General features: G+C 46.5%; 1 protein-coding gene and 1 long non-coding RNA gene across 3 annotated transcripts in view; one reads left to right on the top strand and one right to left on the bottom strand.

Annotated features, from left to right (window-relative positions):
• The window catches only part of DSTYK (dual serine/threonine and tyrosine protein kinase), a 49,031-nt gene that overhangs the window by 4,845 nt on the left and 21,712 nt on the right, over positions 1–22,474 (top strand). For both annotated transcript variants that reach the window (XR_014304135.1, XM_082703895.1), the window contains exon 2: positions 12,807–13,195. Coding sequence is in view for 1 of the 2 variants with exons in the window: in XM_082703895.1 (XP_082560021.1) it covers positions 12,807–13,195 (389 nt within the window). In the remaining variant the exon portion in view is untranslated. The remainder of the gene's footprint in view (positions 1–12,806; positions 13,196–22,474) is intronic.
• LOC309850227 lies at positions 7,980–11,857 on the bottom strand. The gene is made up of 3 exons (XR_014304136.1): positions 10,340–11,857; positions 10,211–10,253; positions 7,980–8,318 (listed from the first exon to the last, which is right to left on the bottom strand). It is a non-coding gene; the product is annotated as an uncharacterized lncRNA (long non-coding RNA).

Here is a 22,474-nt window from a genome sequence, read left to right as displayed (position 1 = left end):
ATCATAAAGATAGAAGGTCTGTTAGTGATTGCCAGCGAATGAGGAGAGAGGAAAATGCGGAGTGACTGCTAATGGTGTGGGATTTCATTTTGGAGAATGAAAATGTTCCAGAACTAGGTTGTGGTGATGGGTGCACAGCTTTGTGAATATGCTAAAAAAGACTGAATTATACACTTTAAGAGGGTGAATTGTATCTAAATACATACATACATAAAAAGGGAGTGCTAATGTCTATATCCCAAAGTTGTTGTGACATTTAGAGATGATCTACTTTAAAGCACTTAGCGCAGGCATATACTTAGTGCTAAATGCAAGTGGCTGTTTGAGTGTGTGTGTGTGTATGTAGTTGGTGAGCACTGGAATAGGAGGTTGGAGCATGGTGGGTTGGGGGAAGAAAAAGAGGAGCAGAAGGACAGAAGGATGGAATGTGGGACTGAGCAGTTTTGAGCTGGAGGCAGATTCAGCCCCGCGTCTCTAAACTCCCCAGTCCAGTTCTGCTTCTGTGATTCCCTCCTTGTTCTTTTCTGACCTGGCCATGAGAATATAAAATGCACCCTGGCAGTGGAGAGATTTTGTTACAAATGAGTCATAGCCCAACTATGGAGCTGTAATTGACTTCAGTGGGAGACTCTCTGATTGGACTGAGTATAACATGACCCTGCCTACTCCAGCTTCTTATTCCCCTTTCTAGTCCCTGACATTTAGGGCACCTGGCCCCTCTTTGCTGATTTTGCTACCTCCTGTTCCCTGGGAGGAAGACCCTCCTTGTCTCCCCAAAGCGATGGCTCTTTGCATCTTTCCCTTCACAGCCTTTCCCTTCCTAATCTTGTCCTCCTGGATGATCTGTTTCCCATGGCACAGGGCAGCCCACTGTGAAAAGGTGTAGGTAATCCTGCCTACCTTTAAAAGAAAAGACATAATTACCTCTAAGATTTGCTGTGTGTGTAGTTTAGTCTGAAATGTTGTCACTGATTTTTGTATGTTTAGTTCTTCAGCCTTGGAAGTGGTTTTTGAGGGAAACGTGGATTTAAACAAAAATCCATTCTGGTTTTTAAATTTGGTTTTGCTCTGTCCACCTTGCCAGCACCTCCTTTTATTTCTCTATTCTTCTGTTCTCCGTCTTACTTCCTGCAGTACATGTACTTCTCAAAAACAGTCTTTTGAAAATAAAACCTCAAGAAATACGTTGTCGAAGGGAAATGTGCATTTCACCTTGTACCTTTTGCTCAATTCCTATAGGTTCTGGACATACAGAACATGCTTTTGTATGTATGTTGTTTTGTTGTTTGCATGGTTGCTGTGGATATATTTGTTTATCCCGCTAACTAGCTTGTGGACTCCTAAGGGTAAAGACTGTGTTTTATTCCTCTTTGTGTCCCCTGTAATGCCTGCAGTATTGTTTTATACATAGTGAGCAAATAAACGCCTGTCACATCATTTCCATGACTGGTAGATACTGGAATGTTGCTTTTTCCCACCTCAGAAGGACATTTCCTCCCCATTAAAGATAGGGGTGTTTGTGTTTCTGCCCACATTTTACTAGCTGAACCCCTAAAACAGAACAATGGCGCATTTGAGAGATGACTGAATAGATCGGCTGCATTCTGTGCTGATACCCAAATGATTTTCATGCCCCAGGGAATGAGTTGCATGTGATCCCAGTCTGCCACCGTGACAAGGGAAGTAAATCCTTAATATTTCTTCACTCAACGTCCTTATTAATGCCCAATACAGTGTGGGCACAGGACGCGCAATGGGGAACCGCTGACCCACCAGCTGACGTTATTCCAAGATGATGTTATGGAAAGAGAGATTCTTGTTTTGTCATGTTCCCTCTAGAGGATTTTCTACAAATTGGTTACCTACTTAACCAAGGGCTGTCTTTGAGGGATGGGATAAGACATATGGGAATTGGTAAGGTCAAATGACACTGTCAGAGGGGTTGAGGTGCTGTACTAACTTTCTAACAGGAGTTCAGGAAAATCAACCCCAATCTGTCTTTGATGGAGTAATTGTGATTGTCTTGTTTGTGTGGCTCAAGACCAGAATGCATTCACAAAGATGACTGTTAGAGAGGCTTTCATCTTGCTGTCTTTTCTCCGAGCTTGCTCAGAGGGAGGCCAGCGAGAAGAGTATGAGGTGTACGGGTACGTGTGGTTTTCTCCCTAACGGTGTTCAGACCTCAGGTGAGTTTGCTCCTTGCTTCTGGGAGGAAAGTAGTTCACCTCTAGGGAACGAAGGGTTCTGCTTCCTGCACGGTCCAGGGAGCCCAGTGGCGATACTCATAGCAAGGGATAGAGGGCGAGTCCATGTGGGAGATGTGGTTTTCCTTCTTGACTCTCAAAGGTCTGCCTGGAGTGCCCCATAGGACTGCCAGGCTAAGTCGAGGCCACCCTGTGCTTGAAGGTGGATTCAGTTCGGGGCACCGGGGTGGCTCAGTGGGTTAAGCCTCTGCCTTCGGCTCACGTCATGATCTCAAGGTCCTGGGATCAAGCCCCACATCAGTCTCTCTGCCTCTCTACCTACTTGTGATCTCTCTCTCTCTGTCAAATAAATAAATAAAATCTTGAAAGAAAAAAGAAAAAGAAAAGAAAATGGATTCAGTTCTTTGCCAAACGAGGATCCTAGACTCTGACACCTTAATAGAGAACAGAGGTAGCCCTGGTGGGGCTCCGTGCCCCTTGCTTGGATCTGTCAGCCAGCCTCTCTGAGAAAGCCCCCTTAGACAGGACACTCCTCCAGAGTCCAAACCAAATGCTCCGAACGGAAGTTGGTCAGACATGGGGATTCCTCATGTCACCTGTGGGCCCCCCGGTGGAAGTGCCCATCATGTGCAGTGCCTTTTTCTGCCATCTTCAGTGTGGCAGGCAGTGGGAATGGTTGGGACACACTCCTCAGCCTTGAGTCATGCAGCAGTGGGAACCTTTTGACCACAGCTCTCTTTGGAGTTGGGCTTTGTAAGGTGCTTCCGTTCCCTGGGGTGGTGTTCTCTGGGCAGGAAGATGGGAAGCAGGACTGGAGGATTGTTTTGCTTTTCACTTGTCTAACGAATAATGCCTCAAAACTATCGCAAAGAATGATGCTAGGTTATGTACTCATGAAAGCCTTTGATTTAAAAAAAAAACACACAAATCTCACACTTTTTTAAAAAAATGCTTTTATCCCTTGTCTTTATTCAGATGTTAAAAAAAAAAAAATTCCAAAGTCCAACTTTAGCTTCATCAGATTAAGACCTTTAGTGCCTATTTATGCTGGACATGTTTTATAGCTTGCTGTTTCTTACCCTTTCCACTCGATGTAATGGGGGCGAAGATTACATTTCCCAGGATTTTTTTTTTTTAATCGAGCCAAACTTTCCAGAGCAAAGACGAAGGCCCTGTCATAAATGCAGCTAGATTCAAGACTAATTTGAATAAAAGCTCATTCTTTATTTAAATTAGAGGGACAGTGTTTGAGCCCATATGGAGTGTATTTTTTAAGAATATTGTGTACAACATACTATAGCCTTAACTTTTTAAAGATTTATTTATTTGAGAGAGAGAGAGAATCCTAAGCAGACTCCCTGTTAAATACAGAGTCTGAACGGGGCTCCATCCCAGGACCCTGAGATCATGACCTGAGCAGAAACCAAGTTGAAGGTTCAACTTATTGAGCCACACAGATGCACCCCCCCCCACCTTTTTAAAAGATTTATTTATTTTAGAGAGCGAGAATGTGCCAGGCAGAGGGGGAGAGGGAGAGGGAGAATCTCAAGCTTACTCCCCTCCAAGCATGAAGCCCTGTGGAGGGCTCGATCCCACACCACTGAGATCATGACCTGAGTCAAAATCAAGACGCAGACACTTAACCTGTTGAGTCACCCAGGTGCCCCGAGCCTTAACTTTTAATATTCTGGAGATAGGCAGGTATAAGGGGAAATATAGGGGGACAGAGCTGGTAGGAGGGAAGCTGTTCTTACTCTTCAGGCTCTCACTGGGGGAGTCTGTTTCAGTTTCTTCTGAGTGACTAGCCTGCTCTGCAGCCTCTTCCTCCCCAGAGAGAAGTGGAGTTCTGCTGCCCCAGCTTGGAAACGTGCTTTGTAACTGAGGCATTCAAGTAGTTATGTGATAAGAAGAGGTGGAGATGTGTTCCCTCCTGCTGCATAACCAGAAGGGACTTCTGCAAGCAGTGCTGGGTCATGCAGCTTCTGGTGGCTTCTTGTTCAGTGCACTGGATGGTTGCAGGTAACTTTCAGCAGCACTGGTCCCAGGGCACGTTTGTCTGTACTGCTTAGCCTTGAGGATTTGGGTTCTAAATCTGAACCTGAACTGCTTACCTAGATTAGTACCTCGAACTCCCCAGACTCTGAACAGCCCACAGGTCACCATCACAGGAAGATGGGGGAGAGAGGAGGTGATGTGCAGGGCGAAGGTAGGGACAGGGAGGAAATGGTTCCTATTTCAGTTCTGGTATGATCGTATTTGATGTTTTTTTCCCCTGAGGGGTTTTTTGTCAAGTACAACTCTCTCTCCATCTCCTTTCCTGTGAGATCCAGAACTGGATACGCTTTGCTAGGTATCCTTCTGGCTCATTTAAAAAAAATTACTTTGAAACCATTTCAGATTTACATAAATGTTGCCAAACTGTACAGAGAACTTCTGTACACACCTCACGCAGATTCCCCGGTAGTTAACGTTTTATTGCTTTTGCGTTTGCTGATGTTTGCTGGTGCCCTCCCAATCTGTCTGTCTTCCTCTATTGTATCTGCTGTTTCTCTTTAGCCTTCGAAAGCGCAAAGCGCACTGTCGGTAGGTGGTCTTCTCTCCTCTGTGACACCCCAGGGTGCCATTCTCCGCAGTGAGGACCTGTGTCTCCATACCAGCATGCACCTCCCCAAGTTAGGGCCCGAACAGTGATGCTGTGCCACCATCCGGTGCACGGACCCTGCTCACGTTTTGCCAACTGTCCCCAAGAATGGCTCTTTTTCTTTCTGATCCAGGATCCTGTCCAGCGACATGTGTTGCGTTGGCTGCCATGTGTCCTCAGACCGCCTGAATGTGGAACAGGTCCTTGGTCTTTCCTTGGCATTTAGATCTTGGACAGGTTTAAAGGGTAGGCTTTATATTCTGTAGGATGACCCTCAACCTGGATCTGTTTGGTCTTTCCTCACTAGACTCGGTCCTGAGCTTTTATCGAGACTAAGCACGGAAGTGATGGAATGTGCCTCACATCAGGGGTACCCGAAGCCAACCATGCACGTCCCTGGGGATGTTAAGCTTGATCCCTGGTCCCATGGCTGTCTTCTAGGTCTCTCCACCTTAAAGTCACCATTTTTTGCCTTTGCAATCAATTAGTCTTTAGTGGGAGGTGTTCTAAGATTTCCCTGAGAATCCCATTCCTGAAAACATGGCCTTCCGCTAGACCTCAGCACCCATTATTAACAGCTCCCACCTGACTCAGTGGGGTTTCCCTGTCCTTCATCCCTCCGGATTTCTTAGTTGGTATTCCCGTGGTAAGGAAGGGTTTTCCTTTTCCTTTTTTGCTTAGCCCTTTATTCCGTTTTTTCAATGGATTTCTTCAGTGGATTATAATCTCATACTATTATGTAAGAACATTTTTATGCCTGACTGTCCCTGATTGGATCACTGAGCCCCGCTGTGAGCTGGTTGTTGTGTCCTTTTGACCCCTCCCCATCATGGAATCATTCTTAAGGGTTGCCAGGTCTAAGAGGCTACCTCCCAAGTGACAGACGCTTAAGCCCTCTGTGAACCTTGGGGTTGGCTTTCTCGGAGGAACTGCGTCTACCTCTGCCTCCCATAACCTACGCTGCCCGCTGCCTTTCTGTTCCCCCTGCAGCGTGACCAGCCTCAGCAGCAGTTTTGCCCAAAACAGAACTTGTCAGTAGGCGGCTGAGTGTGGGCTCTTCATTCCAGGGCCCCCACGTTGTGTAAGCTTCCGGGGAGCAGGGCGGGGGTGGCCGTCTCCCTCTTCCAGGTACCTGGACCTCTACTTCTGAAAAACGCGCAGACCTTACCGTGGCCTCCCCGTGGGATAACCTACTGACTTCTCAGCCAGCTTGGCGTCTCAGCTTCCAACAAACGCTTTGGCTCCTTGAGAACATTTCAACGTCTATTTCCAAAAACCATTCTGTTCCACCACAGTGTACTTGTACGACTCGGTCCTGAGGATTCCAAAAGCCAGACTACCTGGGTGTATGTTTTCCTTAAATTCTCCTGGGCTCCTCATGTTTCCCCTGTAATTTGGAATCCTTTAAGTTGAGCTGATGCTCAGAGCTGGTTTGGGAATGATAAACAAGCGTTTCATGGCAGAATTCTTTCTCTCAGCTCCTGAGCTTGTCCTTTTCTCTACTCTTGGCACATACAGTTCATAAGAAATAACAATGTCTCACAGCTTATTTGTAGAAATGCATATTTGTGTCACTGATTACTTGAGCAAATTATTAAATCCTCCCATAAAATCCTGCACATGTCACTCGCTTTCAGAGAGGACTACAGGTTCACTGTTAAAAGCGAGGTGAACAAATTGGAACCAGTGGAGGGGAGTCCTTGGGTACCAGGAACAAGGCTTGCAGCGGTAACTTTTGGGACCTGAGTTGATTCTGAAGTCCTGCCAACCAAGTGAGTTGTAATAGTATGAGAAGCCATGGCAGAGTCCCATTCATCTCCGTTCACCTACTCCAAATCATGCCCTCCCTACCTTGGCCATGGACTGCAGCTGACCCTGCCTTCACTCACCTCTCCAGTGATGGGAATGGAAAACAGACAAAGAACGTGCATGGACATAGATCCATTGCCCTTACTCCAAAAACAAAGTATCTTAATGGGTCACTAGAGACATCAAAAGGTCATTAGCATTTCTTCCCTCCAATTCTTCCTTTTGATAATAGCCTTAACCTCAAAAGCAAAGGATAATACAAGCTGATAAGAGGAGCATGAAAAGTTTCTCTGAAAATTTATTTTTATTTTTTTAAAGATTTATTTATTGGATGCCTGGCTCAGTCAGTTAAGCATCTGCCTTCCCCTCAGGTCACGATGCTGGAGTCCCAGGATTGAGCACATCGGGCTCCATGTTTAGCGGGGAGTCTGCTTCTCCCTCGGATACTCCTGCTGCTCATTCTTTTTCTCTCTCTCTCAAAATGGATAAATAAAATCTTAAAAAAAAAAAAGATTTATCTATTTATTATTTTAGAGAGAGCATGCACGTGGAGGGGAGAGAATCTGGAGTAGACCCTGTGCTGAGCGCAGTGCCCGACATGGGGCTCAACTCCACGACCCTGACTGAGATCATGGCCTGAGCCAAAATCAAGAGTTGGATGTTCAACCAATTGAGCCACCCAGATGCCCCCCTCCTTTTCTTTTAGAAAAGTACTCTGGAGATCTTAGAATAACAGTTTTCTTTAAAAAATGTGCACCAGCTAATGGTGCTACTGTGTTTTTTCTCCCAGGCTTTATTTATTCCTCATGATTTTGAGAGTTTGTTTGTTTTTTAAGATTTTATTTATTCATTGGACAGACAGAGATCTTAAGTAGGAAGAGAGGCAGGCGGGAGGGGGTGCGGCTGAGGGGGAAGCAGGCTTCTTGCTGAGCAGAGAACCTGATGTGGGGCTCTATCCCAGGACCCTGGGATCATGATCTGAACCGAAGGCAGAGGCACAACCAATTGTGCCACCCAGGCGCCCCAATTTTGAGAGTTTTTGACAGAGTTTTCATAGAGACTCTGTCAGCCTGCATCACATTGGATTCCTGGGGCACGGAGCCCACCTGAGGATTCTTTCTCTCCCTCTCCCTCTGCTTGAGCTCTCTCTCAAATAAATATATACATCTTTAAAAAAAAAATAAATTGGGGTCCTGCAATCAATAAATCGTGTTTGGCTCCAAACTGGGGAAAATGTGGTAGTGGGTACTGGGGAGGAAAAATTTCTCCTCTGTCCTTCTGGAGTCCCCAGCCAGGCCTAAGAATTAAACTGATGTGAACAGATACAGAGGAGAGAAGCATACACATTTTATTGCATTTTACACATACATGGAAATGTACATGGATACGTCCCTATAGGAGATGAAGACCCAAAGAAGCAGAGCTGAACATTTAATGTACTGAATTGGATGGGCAAAGAGAAGTAAGTTATGAAAATGTGACAAGATAGAGGGGCTTGGGGTAAGGCAGTTAGTGGTGGAAAAGTGACTAGGAAGATAAGGGTTAGTTTAACAAGCCTTATTTGTACTGATTTTTCTTGGCCTTGACTCCAGGTCTCCGATGATAAGAGTGTTGCTTTACTTCTGGTATAGGGAGTTCACCATCCAGACGGGGGTTTTTATCTCCTGCTTTCAGGAAGAAAAAGGGGAGGAGGTGAGAATGCCTGTGTGTCCAGTCCCTTGACTCAAAATACCCCTTGGGAAGGCATATTCTTTGCCTCTTCATGGGCTCTGTTTACCCCCAGGCATTGAGCTGGGATCCTGAGACCTTGGCCTAGCTCCTTCACTGTGCTGTGCTCTGTCTCTCATCTACTTAGAAAAATGGAGAAACATGGCTCTGTTATGTTTTGTTTTTCAAGCTGCTGGTTCCTCATCTGTAAGTGGGGGTAATAATGGTTCTCCTTGGGTAGAATTGCCAGCATTAAATGAGATGAAGCAAATTAAGGGATGTTCTTAGAAAGAGCTAAGTAAACAGAACTGTGGGGAGGAAAATAGTTTTTCATTTGCCCTTCCAGTTTCTTAGCCACAACACCCCTGTGATAAAAAGACACATTAACAGGAGAAAAACAAACAAGTTTAATAATGTGTATCCCTCTTACATGCAAGTTTTTCTTGCAGGCAAAACCTTCCAGAAAGAGCCATGCCACCACCTTAAACATCATCTCCAGCTAAAGACAGAGATGTTGGGGGTGGGAAGTCAGTTAGGACTGCTGTGAGCAGGGGTCAATGGTCTGCATTGAGATAAGGGTTTCTAGTGCGCCTGGCGGCTCAGTGGGTTAAGCCTCTGCCTTTAGCTCAGGTCATGATCTCATGGTTCTGGGATCGAGCCCCGCATCCGGTTCTCTGCTCAGCAGGGAGCCTGCCCACCCCCCCATGCCCCACCCCCGCATGCCCCCTACCTCTCTGCCTACTTGTGATCTCTGTCAAGTAAATAAAATCTTTAAAAAAAAAAAAAAAGACGACGACGACAAGGGTTTCTAGAGATTTAGACTCATCTTTCTCTTCCTGGTACATTTCCCTTGTATTGCTCTAAGTGTAAATGTTTCCTATGAAAGGGGAACTTGTTCTCAGTTTTCAGAGTTTCACCTGCATCTGCTGTTTATTTAAAAATAACCAGCTTAAAATAGCAAGCCAAAGAGGCATATTTTGGGATGTATTTTGCTCCCAGTTTGTGATGGAAAACAAACAAAATGGGTTGCTACTCGAGATGCTTTCCTCCTCCCTCTTCTAGTTGGAAACCTTTGTTTAGAAGTAACCCTAATCAAGATGATCTGTATTTAAGAAGCATCGAAAAATACATAAATAAAAATAAGAGCCTTGGCTTGCTCTTAAGACAATGTGAGTTGAATTTGCCTGTGGCTGGTGTTGGCGGGGTTAATGGGCCCCGCTGAGACGGCCTGCCGGTCCCTTCTGGCGGCCCCAGATGCAGATGCTGTTAGATTAATCACGAAAGAAAACTCGATTAACTCGATTAACTCGGAAGTCCTTAAACTGTCAGTGAGGCAGCTGCTCCTGCTCCGGAGCAGGTTTCCTTCCTCCCTCCTACGGTCGGTCGGGCCACCGTTTGGAATCTCTTCCTTTAGAGAGCTGCTGAAGCTGCACTCTCTGTAGGTCCTCCAAGCCCCTGGCTAGTTCAGTCAGCTTTTTGATCTGCTGTTAAAATAGTCCAGGGAAAGCTTGCAGATTAAATTCACAGATAATTTAAGATTGAAAACAACCAGCCCAACCACCCATCCCCCCCCCCCCCCCCCACGCAGTGGTGTGTCTTGCACCAGTTAAAACCTGATGGCGTCTTGGAATTTTAGAACTGGAAAGATGTTAACGATGATGTCATGCCCTTCCCTGAGTTCACAGATGAGAAATCCAAGGCTGAGAAAACGCAAGTGAATTGCCAAAGTCACAGAGCTAGTGACGAGTGGAGCCTGGGAGTTCACAATCTCTGCCCCCCTTCCTGCTTCTCCTCTTGCTTGCTGCACCCCTTCCGGGAGAGGCAAGGACAGAAGCGATCTAGCACTGACCTTGTTTCTGTCCCATCCGTGCCCTTGTTCCAATCTGGTAGACCTATGTCGGAAATCAGTGGAAAGCTAAAGACCGGTGGCGGAAGTGAAAGGCTTGAATATGACATATTGAAAAACAGATGGCGATACCTGTACTGAGGATTTTCTTCAGTCCACTCGTTGCCCGGAGAGCCTGAGTGCAGTGCACTCCTGTCCCATTGCACTGGTCTATGGTGGTTTGAACCTAGCTGGTGTATTTGCAGTGGCTGTTTTTGTCACTACAGAGATGGAGGGGAGGGTGATCATTTGGGTCAGATGATTAATGGGGTGTGTCTGCTGTGGCTTTGGCTGAGGCAGCATGTTTTACTGGCTTTCCTAGAGTTGATGCTTAGTCTCAGAGGTTTTGTGATCTCGCCCTCTGGTCCTGAAAAGTGATGAGTTGGTGTTAGTTCTCAGTTATCCACTCTCCATGCTCACTTAGGTTTCGTTTTTTCTTATGTGTCAACTTTTGCTGTAGGAGTTATGAAGGTCACAGCGTGGCCTTACACCTGGATGGCCCTCTGAGCTTCCAAGCAGCACTGGGAAAAGAGGAAAGGATAGAAAGTATGGCTGAGAGCGATTCTAGCTGGCGAATCTGTCCCCACAGCTCAGGCTGGCATCGTTGTAGTTCAGTTCTGCGAGGTGCTGGGGGAGGTCCTGTTCTGTTGTTTGTGTTCACTCTCTGCATTGAGATGAAGGTGTTTAGGGACGATAGTTTTGCCCCTAGACTTCTCTGAGAACTCAGTGGAACTACTTACAGCTTTCTGTAGATAATTTTCTACAGTAAATGGTTCTTACACAGAGCAAACCAGTGCGTAACCTGAGTACTTGCTAAGGGTCAGTCACTGTGTTAGGTGTCCAGGGTACAGAGAAATCTGATGGTCCTTCCTGCTTTTGACGTTATAAACAGATGACCAGATTAGACTGTGCTAAGTGTTGTTGAGTTGTGAACCAGATATGAAAGGACTAAGGACTAGCCTGTTGCTACTTGCTCAGTCGACATACACACAATTGGCATTGTCCCCTCGCTTTTGTTTATTTTAAAGATTTTATTTTGAAGTAACCTCAGCTTACAACTCCAAGATCAAGAATTGCCTGTCTACCAACTGAGCCAGCCAGGCACCCCTCTCTACTTGGTTTTAGATTGTGGATCAAAGATTGGACCAGTGGTCTGGTGTGTTACACTTGGGTTTGGTAAATGCCTTGCACACAGTTAGGCACTCTTACGACTCCTTGGTTTTTCAGAGGAGCACATCTCTTTCCCAGGAGACTCGATTTCCTTGTCTCGGTGTCCGACCTGCACATGCAGGCCCGGTGTTGGACTCACACACATGAAAGGAAGGGCTTTAATGAAAAGCATGGAGAGGAATTTGGGCAGAAGCAAAACCTTCTTGAAAACTTTTGGTGGTGCCATTTGTGGAAGGGAAGGGCGTTTGAGGACTTGTTATAGAATAGATCCAGGCTGAAGCAGAAGAGCCCCTTAAATCAGACCCCCTCCCGTGAACGAAGTAAACAGCTTACGAGTGGCTTAACAGCTCACAGTGATGATATTGAAGGGGAGTACTTTTCAGTTGGTGCCACACAGCCTTTCAGTAAAGATGTATTTGGCCCAGAGATCAGCCTTCTTCCAGCCTAAGAATCGCTGTGCCTTTCTGGCAAACTCAGGGGTTGCCTTTTTGTTCTCTCTCGAACGCCGCCTGCTGTGTTTGTGGAAGCTTGCCATTTATGTGAGTGTGGTTGTCCTGAGTGGATGTATGTGAGACAGATCACATTCCTCCTAGATGTACCCGGATTGTCTCCTGACAGGGAGCTCTTCCCTTTGTCTTACTGCATGCCTTGTCCTCCGTAAACGGAAGCAGTGGCCGTTGGTCAGGAGTTACTGATCTTCCCCGAGCACCCGAAGTTTGAGGCGAACAGACGCGGCAGCCGGGATGCTGCCAGCAGCCAGCAGAGAGACGAACTGGGGAAGATTCTAGAACTAAGCAGACTTGAAGGACAATTTATTTTGATGTACACGTGTGTAAAGATCAGCTCTTTCTCACACACAAAGATTAGCTCACACATTTAGTTATGAAAGATGTCATAAATGAGGAAAGTAACAGCTAACACGGCACGTGGTAGAGACATTTACAAGGGCCTTCTGTGTGCAGGTATTAGGTTTTTGTCACGAAGGTCTTTACTTTGACATGTTCAGGTAGAGCGTCCCCTTGGATTCACATCCTAGTTCATTAGTCTTCTCTGGCTTTGCCAGTTAAAGGATCTCAAGACCGAGGCTGAGTCCTGGTGTACTCCTTGGGCCGGCCCTGCACTGCATGAAAAAGGAGCGGGGAGGGATCAGGTCCCTGCTGCCTTTCTAGGTATAGACACCTGCTCTGGGGACAAGCCAGGGAAGGGATTCCTGTTCGATATTTGAGGAACCTTTTCCAACAGAGATGTTTTCCTGGTCTCTTGTCCAGCCAGGAGCTTCCTAGAAATTGCTTTGGTAGGACCCTGCCATTCTGGCTGGGTCTCTTTCTGCCCGTCCTCACTGTCTCTCTGTACTGCTTTCTCCTTCCCCGCCCTCCCCTTCCCCGAGCAGGCCAGCTGAGCTGCATCGCCTTCCCACCTAAGGAAGAGAAGTACCTCCAGCAGGTTGTGGACTGCCTTCCCTGCATCTTGATCCTCGGCCAGGACTGCAATGTCAAGTGCCAGCTGCTGAACCTGCTGTTGGGGGTGCACGTGCTTCCCACCACCAGGCCGGCCAGGGAGGAGAGCTGTAGGCTCCGGCGTCTCCGCTTCACCTATGGGACTCAGACGCGGGTCGGCCTGGCGCTCCCCGGCCAGTACGAGCTGGTGCACACGCTGGTTGCTCACCAGGGCAACTGGGAGACCATCCCTGAGGAGGACCTGGAGGTCCAAGAGGACGGGGAGGATGCCGCCCCTGTTTTAGCTGAACTGGAGGTCACGATGCACCACGCGCTGTTACAGGTACTGGTCTCAACAGCTGCACATGGACACACCCGCTTTTCCTGTACTTGAGCTTTCTCACAGAGCGGTTTGGCAATGCTCTGGGCCCTGAGCATTAGCTGATAGAGCATATCACCCAGGAAGGTGACAGACAGGGCCCTGGCAGCAAGTCTACACCGCAGGCAGGACCCTGAGCAGTTTGCTTATCTCCCTGCCCCCTGTGCTCCTTGCATCTCCACTGGGCTTTTGCAGAGTAATTATGATCAGGGCCTGAAGTCTTGCTAGAATTGCCTCCAGCCGTCCCTTTCTAAAAGGAATGATAAGATGATGGATTGATTATTAATGCTCTTATTCAAGTTGAGGCGGAGTAAAGACTTAGTGAGTTTTTCCTTAGACCTAGCCATTATTATTATGGGGGACAGATCCTGTCTCCTACTTTCTAAGGAACTAGAGAACCTAAGGACAGATCAGGCTCAGTGTGAGGAGATACGGAGATCCTGTCATCTTAAAGTATATCTTCTTGGCTTCCCTCTTGAAATCTACTCCCTCATCCAAGAGATCATATCAACTATCTGGTATTCAGATCTCCACTGAGGAAGGATTCAGCTCTTGTGCTAGGCCTCCTGTCCTGCTCTATAGCTGAGACCAGGTAATGTGATGTCACCGAGTGGGGATCAGCAAAGAATGTGACTGTGTCAGGGGTCAGGAGTGGGTAAGAGGAAAAGAATGCACACCTGCTCAGAACAGAGAGTCCCGTCACCTTGATCAGCTGTGCCAGGAAGTAAGGGCTGGCTTAGTAGCACTAGGAAGTTTTGTTTCTTCTTATAACCTCTGTACCTAACCTGTTCTAAAAGGCCTGATCTCCCAGTCAGGGAATGAGTCCTTTGGTTGTGGCTATGGCCTTTGACACTTCAGAACTAGAAGCTGTCATCTCATTTCCTTCCAGAGACCAGATTTCTTTTATCTTGATAAATGCTAGAGGGGCTATGTACACCAGCCAGCATTTTCTCTGAGTGGAGTTTCAGCAGTGGCTTCCCTGTGTTTTCAGACTGAGGGCTCACACTCCTTAGGTCCAGGATGCTGAGCCCGTTCTTGCGCAACACGAGCTGCAACTCTGACAGTAATCCTGGTTCATTAACTGAGGCTGCTCGGTTGACCTGTGAACTTCACAGTTTGTCAGTACTTGAGTCACACATAATCTCTCTCTGTGATATACTGGCCTGATCTGGTTCATTCAGGTTCTAGTGCTTCGTGGGCTTTCAGACTTTTCTAGAATTTCATTCACTGGGGTCACCTTGCTGGCTCAGTTGATAGAGCATGCTACTCTTGATCTTGGGGTTGTGACTTTGAGCCCCGCATTGGGTATAGAGATTACTTCAGAAATAACATTTTGGGGGCGCCTGGGTGGCTCAGTGGGTTAAAGCCTCTGCCTTCAGCCCAGGTCATGATCCCAGGGTCCTGGGATCGAGCCCTGCATGGGGCTCTCTGCTCAGCAGGGAGCCTGCTTCCTCCTTTCTCTCTGCCTGTTTGTGATCTCTGTCTGTCAAATAAATAAATAAATAAAATCTTTAAAAAAAATAATACTTTGTATCAGGACCTAATACATATATACACATATATATTTAAAAAAAATATTTGTTTATTTGAGAGAGAGAGAGAAAGAACATGAGCAGGGGGAGGGACAGAGGGAGAAACAGGCTCCCCGCTGAGCAGAGAGCCAGATGTGGGACTCCATCGCAGGACCCTGGGATCATGACCTCAGCTGAAGGCAGATGCCCAAGCGACCGCGCCACCCGTAGTATTCTATGCTATACACATAGAAATAACATTTCATGAAACAATACTTTTACTTTTTGTAAAACACACTATTATCTTCTCTTTTCTATTTGATTTCACTTTTTAAAACTGATGGTAGCAATCCGCAAAATTGCTACTGTGAGCTGCTGCATTCTGACCTGCAACTTAAAAAACATGGTTAAATGGGGCACCTGGGTGGCTCAGCCATTAAGCATCTGGACTCTGCTCAACGGAAGGCTGCTTCTCCATCTCCCACTCCCCCTGCTTGTGTTCCCTGTCTCACGGTGTCTCTCTCTGTCAAAAAAATAAATGAAATCCTTAAAAACAAAACAAACAAAAACCACTATTAAGTAGGTCTGATGGCTATCGGTCGGGGGCAGTTCTTCCTGTTCTTGCCTTTTAAAAGCAATCTTGGACTGTGAACAGAGCCATAGCCATGAGAGGCACATGACTGGATTGATTTCTCTGGGTCCCTTCATTTTATTGACTTTAATTTTTAATGCTCATTTACTTTAGTTCCATGAATTGAGGCAGTTCAAGGGAGTGCCAGGCAGGAGAGTGAGAGCCGTCCCCTGGGCACACATCTGAGTGGGGAGAGCCCCCCCACTCCGCCCGGCTGCTCCTGACATGCGCTAAGCACGCCACTGAGGGAACAGTTGAGGCGGCTTCTTGGTTGGGAAGTCAAGGTACCAAATCATTTTTCCCTCTGCACAGCTGAAGTATGTGTTTTCTTTCTTTCTTTCTTTCTTTCTTTTTTAAGATTATTTATTTATATATTTGACAGATCACAGGTAGGAGAGAGGCAGGCAAAGAGAGGAAGGGAAGTGGCTCCCTGCTGAGCAGAGAGCCCGATGTGGGGCTCAATCCCAGGATCATGACCTGAGCTCAAGGCAGAGGCTTAACCCACTGAGCCACCCAGGTGCCCCTGTTTTCTTTCTTGAGGAATATTCTCTTGTCTTGAGGAATTCTCTGGCCTCTTGAATTCTGTTTCATCTGGTTGGTGAGGCTTCCTTAGCCAGTGTTCCTCCGGATCTGCTTTATTCCTCAATGGTTTTGATGTAGAAATAGCGGCTGACCCCAGTGGTTCTAAGTTGGGAACCCCTTGATGCTGTGCCTTAGAGAGGCCTTCGGAGCCTTTGTGGCGCCCGGGCCCCCTCGGCCTGCACAGTCAGGCTCCTGTCTTCTTGCATCCGTGGGCCTCAGCGGGTGGAGCTCGGGGGGAGGGGTGTGCTTCCCAGCTACTGTGAAGATTTGTGTCCCAGTGAGAAAGATCTTTTTGTTTACTCCCCTTGTATTTAAGATCAAGGAGTTAGCTCGGACTGAACAGCCCTTCCATTTGGTTTGCAAAGGGGGTGGTGAGGAAAGGAAAACTTGGCTCAAGGTAACCAAGACTGAATTAGGGGAAATGAGATGTTCATTTTCAGCTGTCAGATTATCAAAGCAGAGTTTCCCCCTGCCTTCTTATACAATGGTCATTCTTCTAATATGGCGCTTTAAAGGCCTCATAAATTAGCCAGTTTCAGTGTGTTCCAGAATAGACTGACCCACAGGGACCCACAGGGCTTGGTACTCCCAGCTTTTGAGCTCCAGGTCCCCTGAGAGTCTCAGCTCATAATTCATTAGCAGAGGAACACCGTCAAGCCGTTCATTTCCATAGCCTCCTTTAGTGTTAAAAACAGTCATTTTCCCACTGGCAACACGTTGCAGCGTTCACGGTGCTCCCGAGTCAGTCTCCGCACACGCAGGTGCTTCCCTTCTCCACCATCACCCCTGCTGGCCGGCATACTGCCATCTCTTCTTACAAGTCTGCTGGAACACAGTGCCCGCTTTGGGGTTGCCTCAGTCTGATATGGGTGTGTGTGTGCGTGTCTGTGTGGTGTGTGTGTGTGTGTGTGTGTGGTTTCCTGGACCACCTATAAGAAAATGGGTAGCAAGGAGCCGGGATGATTAAACTCTCGCAGTCCGAGGTGGGGACTCTGCAGCATGGCCAGTGTCTCACTCATGCTGGGGCCGACAGAGCTGTCAGTTCTTCTGCTGGCCTGTTTATCTCCATCCTCTGCACAGATGTCTGTGTCGTCTGGGGGCCAGATTGCCACACGAAGACACCATCATTGGCTCAGGATGGTGTGTGTGTGATGGGGTAACTTTCGGGGAACTGAGGTAGACTGTAGTGTTTCCAGGAACGGTCTGATGACTTGCAAATAAACTTTATTTTTAACTCTAACCAGTTGGAGTAGTAAAGCTTTCTCTTTATAACCCTCAGTTTCCGTCAGTAGCTAGCAATGGAAATAATCTATTTTCACTGTCGTACAGACCTTGCTGTTTGTCGTTTCTCAGCAGTTAACACTGTTACAACCCAAGATCGTGAAAGGATTTTACTTGACGTGACAATAGTTTATGTAAAATTTTAACCCCCAAATTTACTAACCATTCTTTGTTGCTGGAAAACTAGCTTCTCTCAATTTTTGTCTAGTTTTTGGCATTTATGATGGTGCCGGATAAAACTAAATCTGCTCTGTGTGTTCACCTTTAGTTAGATACCTTATCTTATCTTGAATGTCTCTGGATTGAAAGAAAACAGTTGATTGGTAACAAAACGGAAAGAAGGCTGGATGAAGGTCCTCAGGGCAAGGAGATAACTTTTCAGGGAAGATGATTTATGGAATTGAGTCAAAAATGGCCATTCCAAGGAAAAAGACCCAAAGTTGGGTAACATATATAAGATGGAGAATAGCATTCTGGAGATATAAAGAAGCCCTGATTTTATGGGGCAAAGAGAAAGGGGAACTAAAGTGTTACATTAAAAAAGGGTATTGGAGGGCACCTGGGTGGCTCAGTGGGTTAAAGCCTCTGCCTTCGGCTCAGGTCATGATCTCAAGGTCCTGGGATCGAGCCCTGCATCGGACTCTCTGCTCAGCAAGGAGCCTCTTTCCCCCTCTCTCTGTCTACCTCTGCCTACTTGTGATCTCTCTCTCTCTCTGTCAAATAAATAAAATCTTTAAAAAAAAAAGGGGGGGGGTATTGGAAGTTCAGACAAATGCAAAAATATAAATTCCTTCTAGGCAGTGAGCCTGTCCCCTTCATACTGAACATCCCTCCTGCCTCTCCCCTATCACACACTAACAGCTGTGGGCAGCGTAGGCGTCCTGCATACCTGCATGCATTGCTCTTGGCCAAGAAACCCATAGTACCTGGTGCAGGTTAATTTACCTATTGAGGGTGTGGGTGGTTGAGAGGCAAGTTGTTTTTTGTTTTTTTGTTTTTTAAATCTCTGTGCTCACTAAAATAAATGTAAAAAGAACAGCTTGAATCTGAGGCTGTTTTCTCATTTCACCACCAGTGATTCATTTGTGGCCTTCCAAGGTTATCTCTTGGGGAGAAAATCCGGCAGAGATTATAGCCTTAATCTTCCTCTTTAGTCTTTTTTTCTTTTTTCCAGGATCCTATCTCCCTCTTTTTTTTTTAAGATTTTATTTATTTATTTGAGATAGAGCAAGAGGGAAAGAGCAGGAGCCGGTGGGGGAGAGGCAGAAGGAGAGGGACGGGGAGGCTCTCCAACCGAGCAGGGAGCCTGACACAGGGCCCGATCTCTAGGATCCCGGGATCATGACCTGAGCTGAAGGCAGATGCTCAACCGTCTGAGCCACCCAGGCGCCAATCATTTACCTTTTTTTTACACCCCGAGGCTTCCATTTTCACTGTGTCAAAGATCTCGGTTTGTTTCACCTTGTGTTGAGGATGGTGGTGGGGGCAGGGAATTCAGAGACTCGGGTTGGAAGTACTATCACTAGGCAGAAACTCGGTTCGTGGGGCTATTGAAAATGTTCTCTTTTTGACTCCTTTCATGGTGTCTCAACCAGTCCCTGTGACTGGTTTCATGGCAGAGCCTTTCCTTCCTAGGATATACTTTTTAACCTGGAACACTATTATTGTCAGGATCCCGGAAGTCATCTTGTCCATCCTCCATTCGTCTTTTAGAACTTGCCCAACATCAGCCCAGGTGGCTCCTGACGCCCTGTGGGACCTTCAGTGACTGAGTGTGCTCTTTGTAGTCGGGCCGACCTGGATTGACATGCTGGCTTTGTCAGTTCACAGACCGGGTGACGGGGCAGGTTCCCTCTTGTGCAAGATAGGGTAGCAATCTGTGTCTTCAGTGAGATGGCGTATGAGGACTTAGCACAGTGTCTGGCACAGAGTAAGCCAGTTTCCTCCTCCCTTTGAATGTACTAATCAGCATCCTTGAGAAGAGAATTTCCCCCTCTCTCAGTCACCCGTCCCATGCCTGACAACCATGTTGGAACGCCTTCCTTTTGTCAAGCCGAAGTCCTTCTGGTTCCAAGAATCACCATGATTCTGCTCCAGTTAGAGACAAAGTTCTTCCCCATTCATTATTGAGAGCCTTTGTAACAGCAGAAGAGAAAGATGCTATTAAAAGCGAAATAGGGCACCTGGGTGGCTCAGTGGGTTAAGCCGCTGCCTTTGGCTCAGGTCATGATCTCAGGGTCCTGGGATCGAGTCCCGCATCCGGCTCTCTGCTCAGCGGGGAGCCTGCTTCCCTTCCTCTCTCTCTGCCTGCCTCTCCGTCTACTTGTGATTTCTCTCTGTCAAATAAATAAATAAAATCTTAAAAAAAAAAGCGAAATAACACAAGTTCAAGTTATAAAAAGTTTCCCTTCTGCCTTCTCTCTTCTGCCTCCTCCCACTTTGTCTCTCTGCTCTGTGGAATCTAGTAAATGACAAGAGAACGAAGCTCCAGATTCCTGCATTTGCCTGTATCCCTGGGTACTGGGTGTTGGAGTAGCTACAAGGAAGGTTGCACGGAGGCCACGAAGTGTGTACGCAGCCAGGTGTTTTGTACAATGTAACAAGAGCAGAGAGGTATTTTCCTTAAGATGTAACTAGCATTTAAGAGTGATCCTTCTGGAAACCAGGTAAAAATGAAGAATGCTTCACCTGTATTAGAACAGATAGGGAAAACCTCTGGAAGGCCCCATGAGAATGGCAGGAGAATGGCCAGTAAAGGTAGGTAGACTGCGGGCACACGGATTGAGGTTGAGACCACGTCAGCAGCTGAGCACGGGCAGAACTATCTTACATAGTTAATGTGCTTCTTTTCTTTGTGATGGGAACCTGAGGCTTCAGAACTGTGGAGAAAGCAAAGACCTTTGTGACCTGCCTGAGAGCGTGACTGTCTTCTGCTTGAACCATCAGTGAATGCGCTCATTCTCGGCCAGAACAGAGTTTCAGGATGTGCCACGAGCCGTGAGAGCCAGTGTCATTAGGAAGTGGTCAGGCTTCTTCAGGGACTGGGCCATTTCTTCCTGGCATTTCAGACAATATCCTTGTACATCAGAGACTAAACCTAAGAGGTCAGTGTTTGCAGAGTAACAGTCTCCTTTCTGTTCATTCTCTTAATCTTGCCAAGAAAAATTGATGGTTAACACATCAATTTCTGTGGATTCTGTAGACTTGTGCAGAATGCATTCTACAGGAGAACTCCCTTTAGGAATTCCCTGTGACTTCCAGTGGGAATTTGGGGGGGCACTCTCATTCTTCCCTGAGATTCTTCTTCCCTGATTGAGTTAGGAACAAAATGCTTACTCACTGCTTTCTTCTGGGAGTAGAAGCAAACAGCAATCACAGCTAAATGGGTGCAATTAGGGTTGAAAGATGGGAAATGTTATATATGATTACTGAAATGGTTTGGAGCAGGTAGTGAAGGCATCACTTATTTATCCGTTTATTCCACATGGATCTGTTGGACGCTAACGAATGCCAAGCCCCGTTCTAGGTACTAGGAAGGCAGGCGACCTTCCACGAAACCGTGCGAGGGCAAACTTCCCTCTCCGGGGGCCAGAATAGGGCCCACAACGGCCCTGGCTCCTCCTCTCTATATTACTGATGACTTTTTTCACTCCCTGTCTCCAGGAGACAGTGCTGGCTTCCCTTTTTGTTTATAACTGTCAGGGATGAGTCATCCCTTCACGGTAAGTGTCACAGAATCACACAGCGCCTTCCAGCCTGGTTTGGGCCACCGCCAGGAGGTCAGGCAGCAGCTCCTCCTGCCCGTGTCCGCACTCGCGGTCACTAGCGAGGTGAGACCAACTGCACACGCTGACTCACTGGGGAAGGAGGAGAGAGAGCGTCGCACTTGTCTTTTGCCTGTTTTTGTTTAGTACAAGATATATTTAGGAGTGGAGAAGTTCTTTCTGTTTGTCAGTGTATCAGGTAGTACCTTCCATTAGAAAGCCCTGAATCCTTTAAAAAATGAAATTGCCCCTGTGAGCAAATAAAATCTGCAGTCCCCTAGGAAGGGTATTGGTTCTGCAAGTAGACCCTACAGCTTTTGGTTTTCTTTTCTTTTTTTTTTTTTGTTTAAAGATTTTATTTATTTATTTATTTGACAGAGATCACAAGTAGGCAGAGAGGCAGGCAGAGAGAGAGAGGGAAGCAGGCTCCCTGCTGAGCAGAGAACCCGATGTGGGGCTCGATCCCAGGACCCTGAGATCATGACCTGAGCTGAAGGCAGAGGCTTAACCCACCGAGCCATCCAAGTGCCCAGCTTTTGGTTTTCTTGCACACACAGAATGGTTCTTGGAGGAAAACCTATGAATTTATCTTAGAATTTTAAGAAAATCCATCATAAAGTAGCAAGCAAACAAAATTATTCCTGAAAACTTTCTAAGGAACTCTTACTTTGGTTTTGCTCATTTAGGCTTGCTTCTCATGATATTATAATAAGTTTGATCAGGCTTTATCTTTCAAAATGTATACATATATTGAAGAGAGGTTTGCAGCTTTAAAATAAAAATTTTTTAAAATATTTTATTTATTTATTTGAGAGAGAGGACACTAGAGAGGGAACACAAGCAGGGGGAGTGGGAGAGGGAGAAGCAGGCTTCCCGCCGAGCAGGGAGCCTGATGGGGGGCTCGATCCTAGGACCCTGGCATCATGACCTGAGCTGAAGGCAGATGCTTCAGTACTGAGCCACCCAGGTGCCCTAAAATAAAAATCATAAAAAACATTTTCACTTGTCATTCTCTCTCTTATTGTAGCTTTTCATTTCTTGGGATTCTCTCCTAGCCTTTATCAAATTATTATGTGTATTATAATGTTGGCATTTAGGCAATTGTGTGTTCTACTCTAAGCTGTAAAAGTTCTTACCCACTTTTTGAATATGCCTCATGAAGTGATTCATACTCTAGCAGTGTGACTCAGGGTAGTGAAAGGGGGTTTGTTTTGAACAGTGGGATGAGTGTCAGACTAGTCTACCAACCAGAAAACATTTCATGCAGTTCGAGGCATAGATGAAACAGCAGTTTCTTCTTGGCCTAGGCTTGGATGGAAAGTAGCTGGATTTATAGTGTTTGCTCAAGTTGGAAATGGTGAGATACTAAAAGCACTTTTAGCTTTGGAGAGTTCACAGTGGCCTGCCAAATAACGGTTATGTGATCTACCTGAGAATTAGACTGACTAAGTCTTTACTGGGGAGGATGAGATCT

The sequence above is a fragment of the Mustela nivalis genome (assembly GCF_964662115.1).
Source record: "Mustela nivalis genome assembly, chromosome: 16".
In the NCBI taxonomy this organism is placed as follows: Eukaryota; Metazoa; Chordata; class Mammalia; order Carnivora; family Mustelidae; genus Mustela; species Mustela nivalis.
This window is presented reverse-complemented; position numbering and strand designations above follow the sequence as displayed.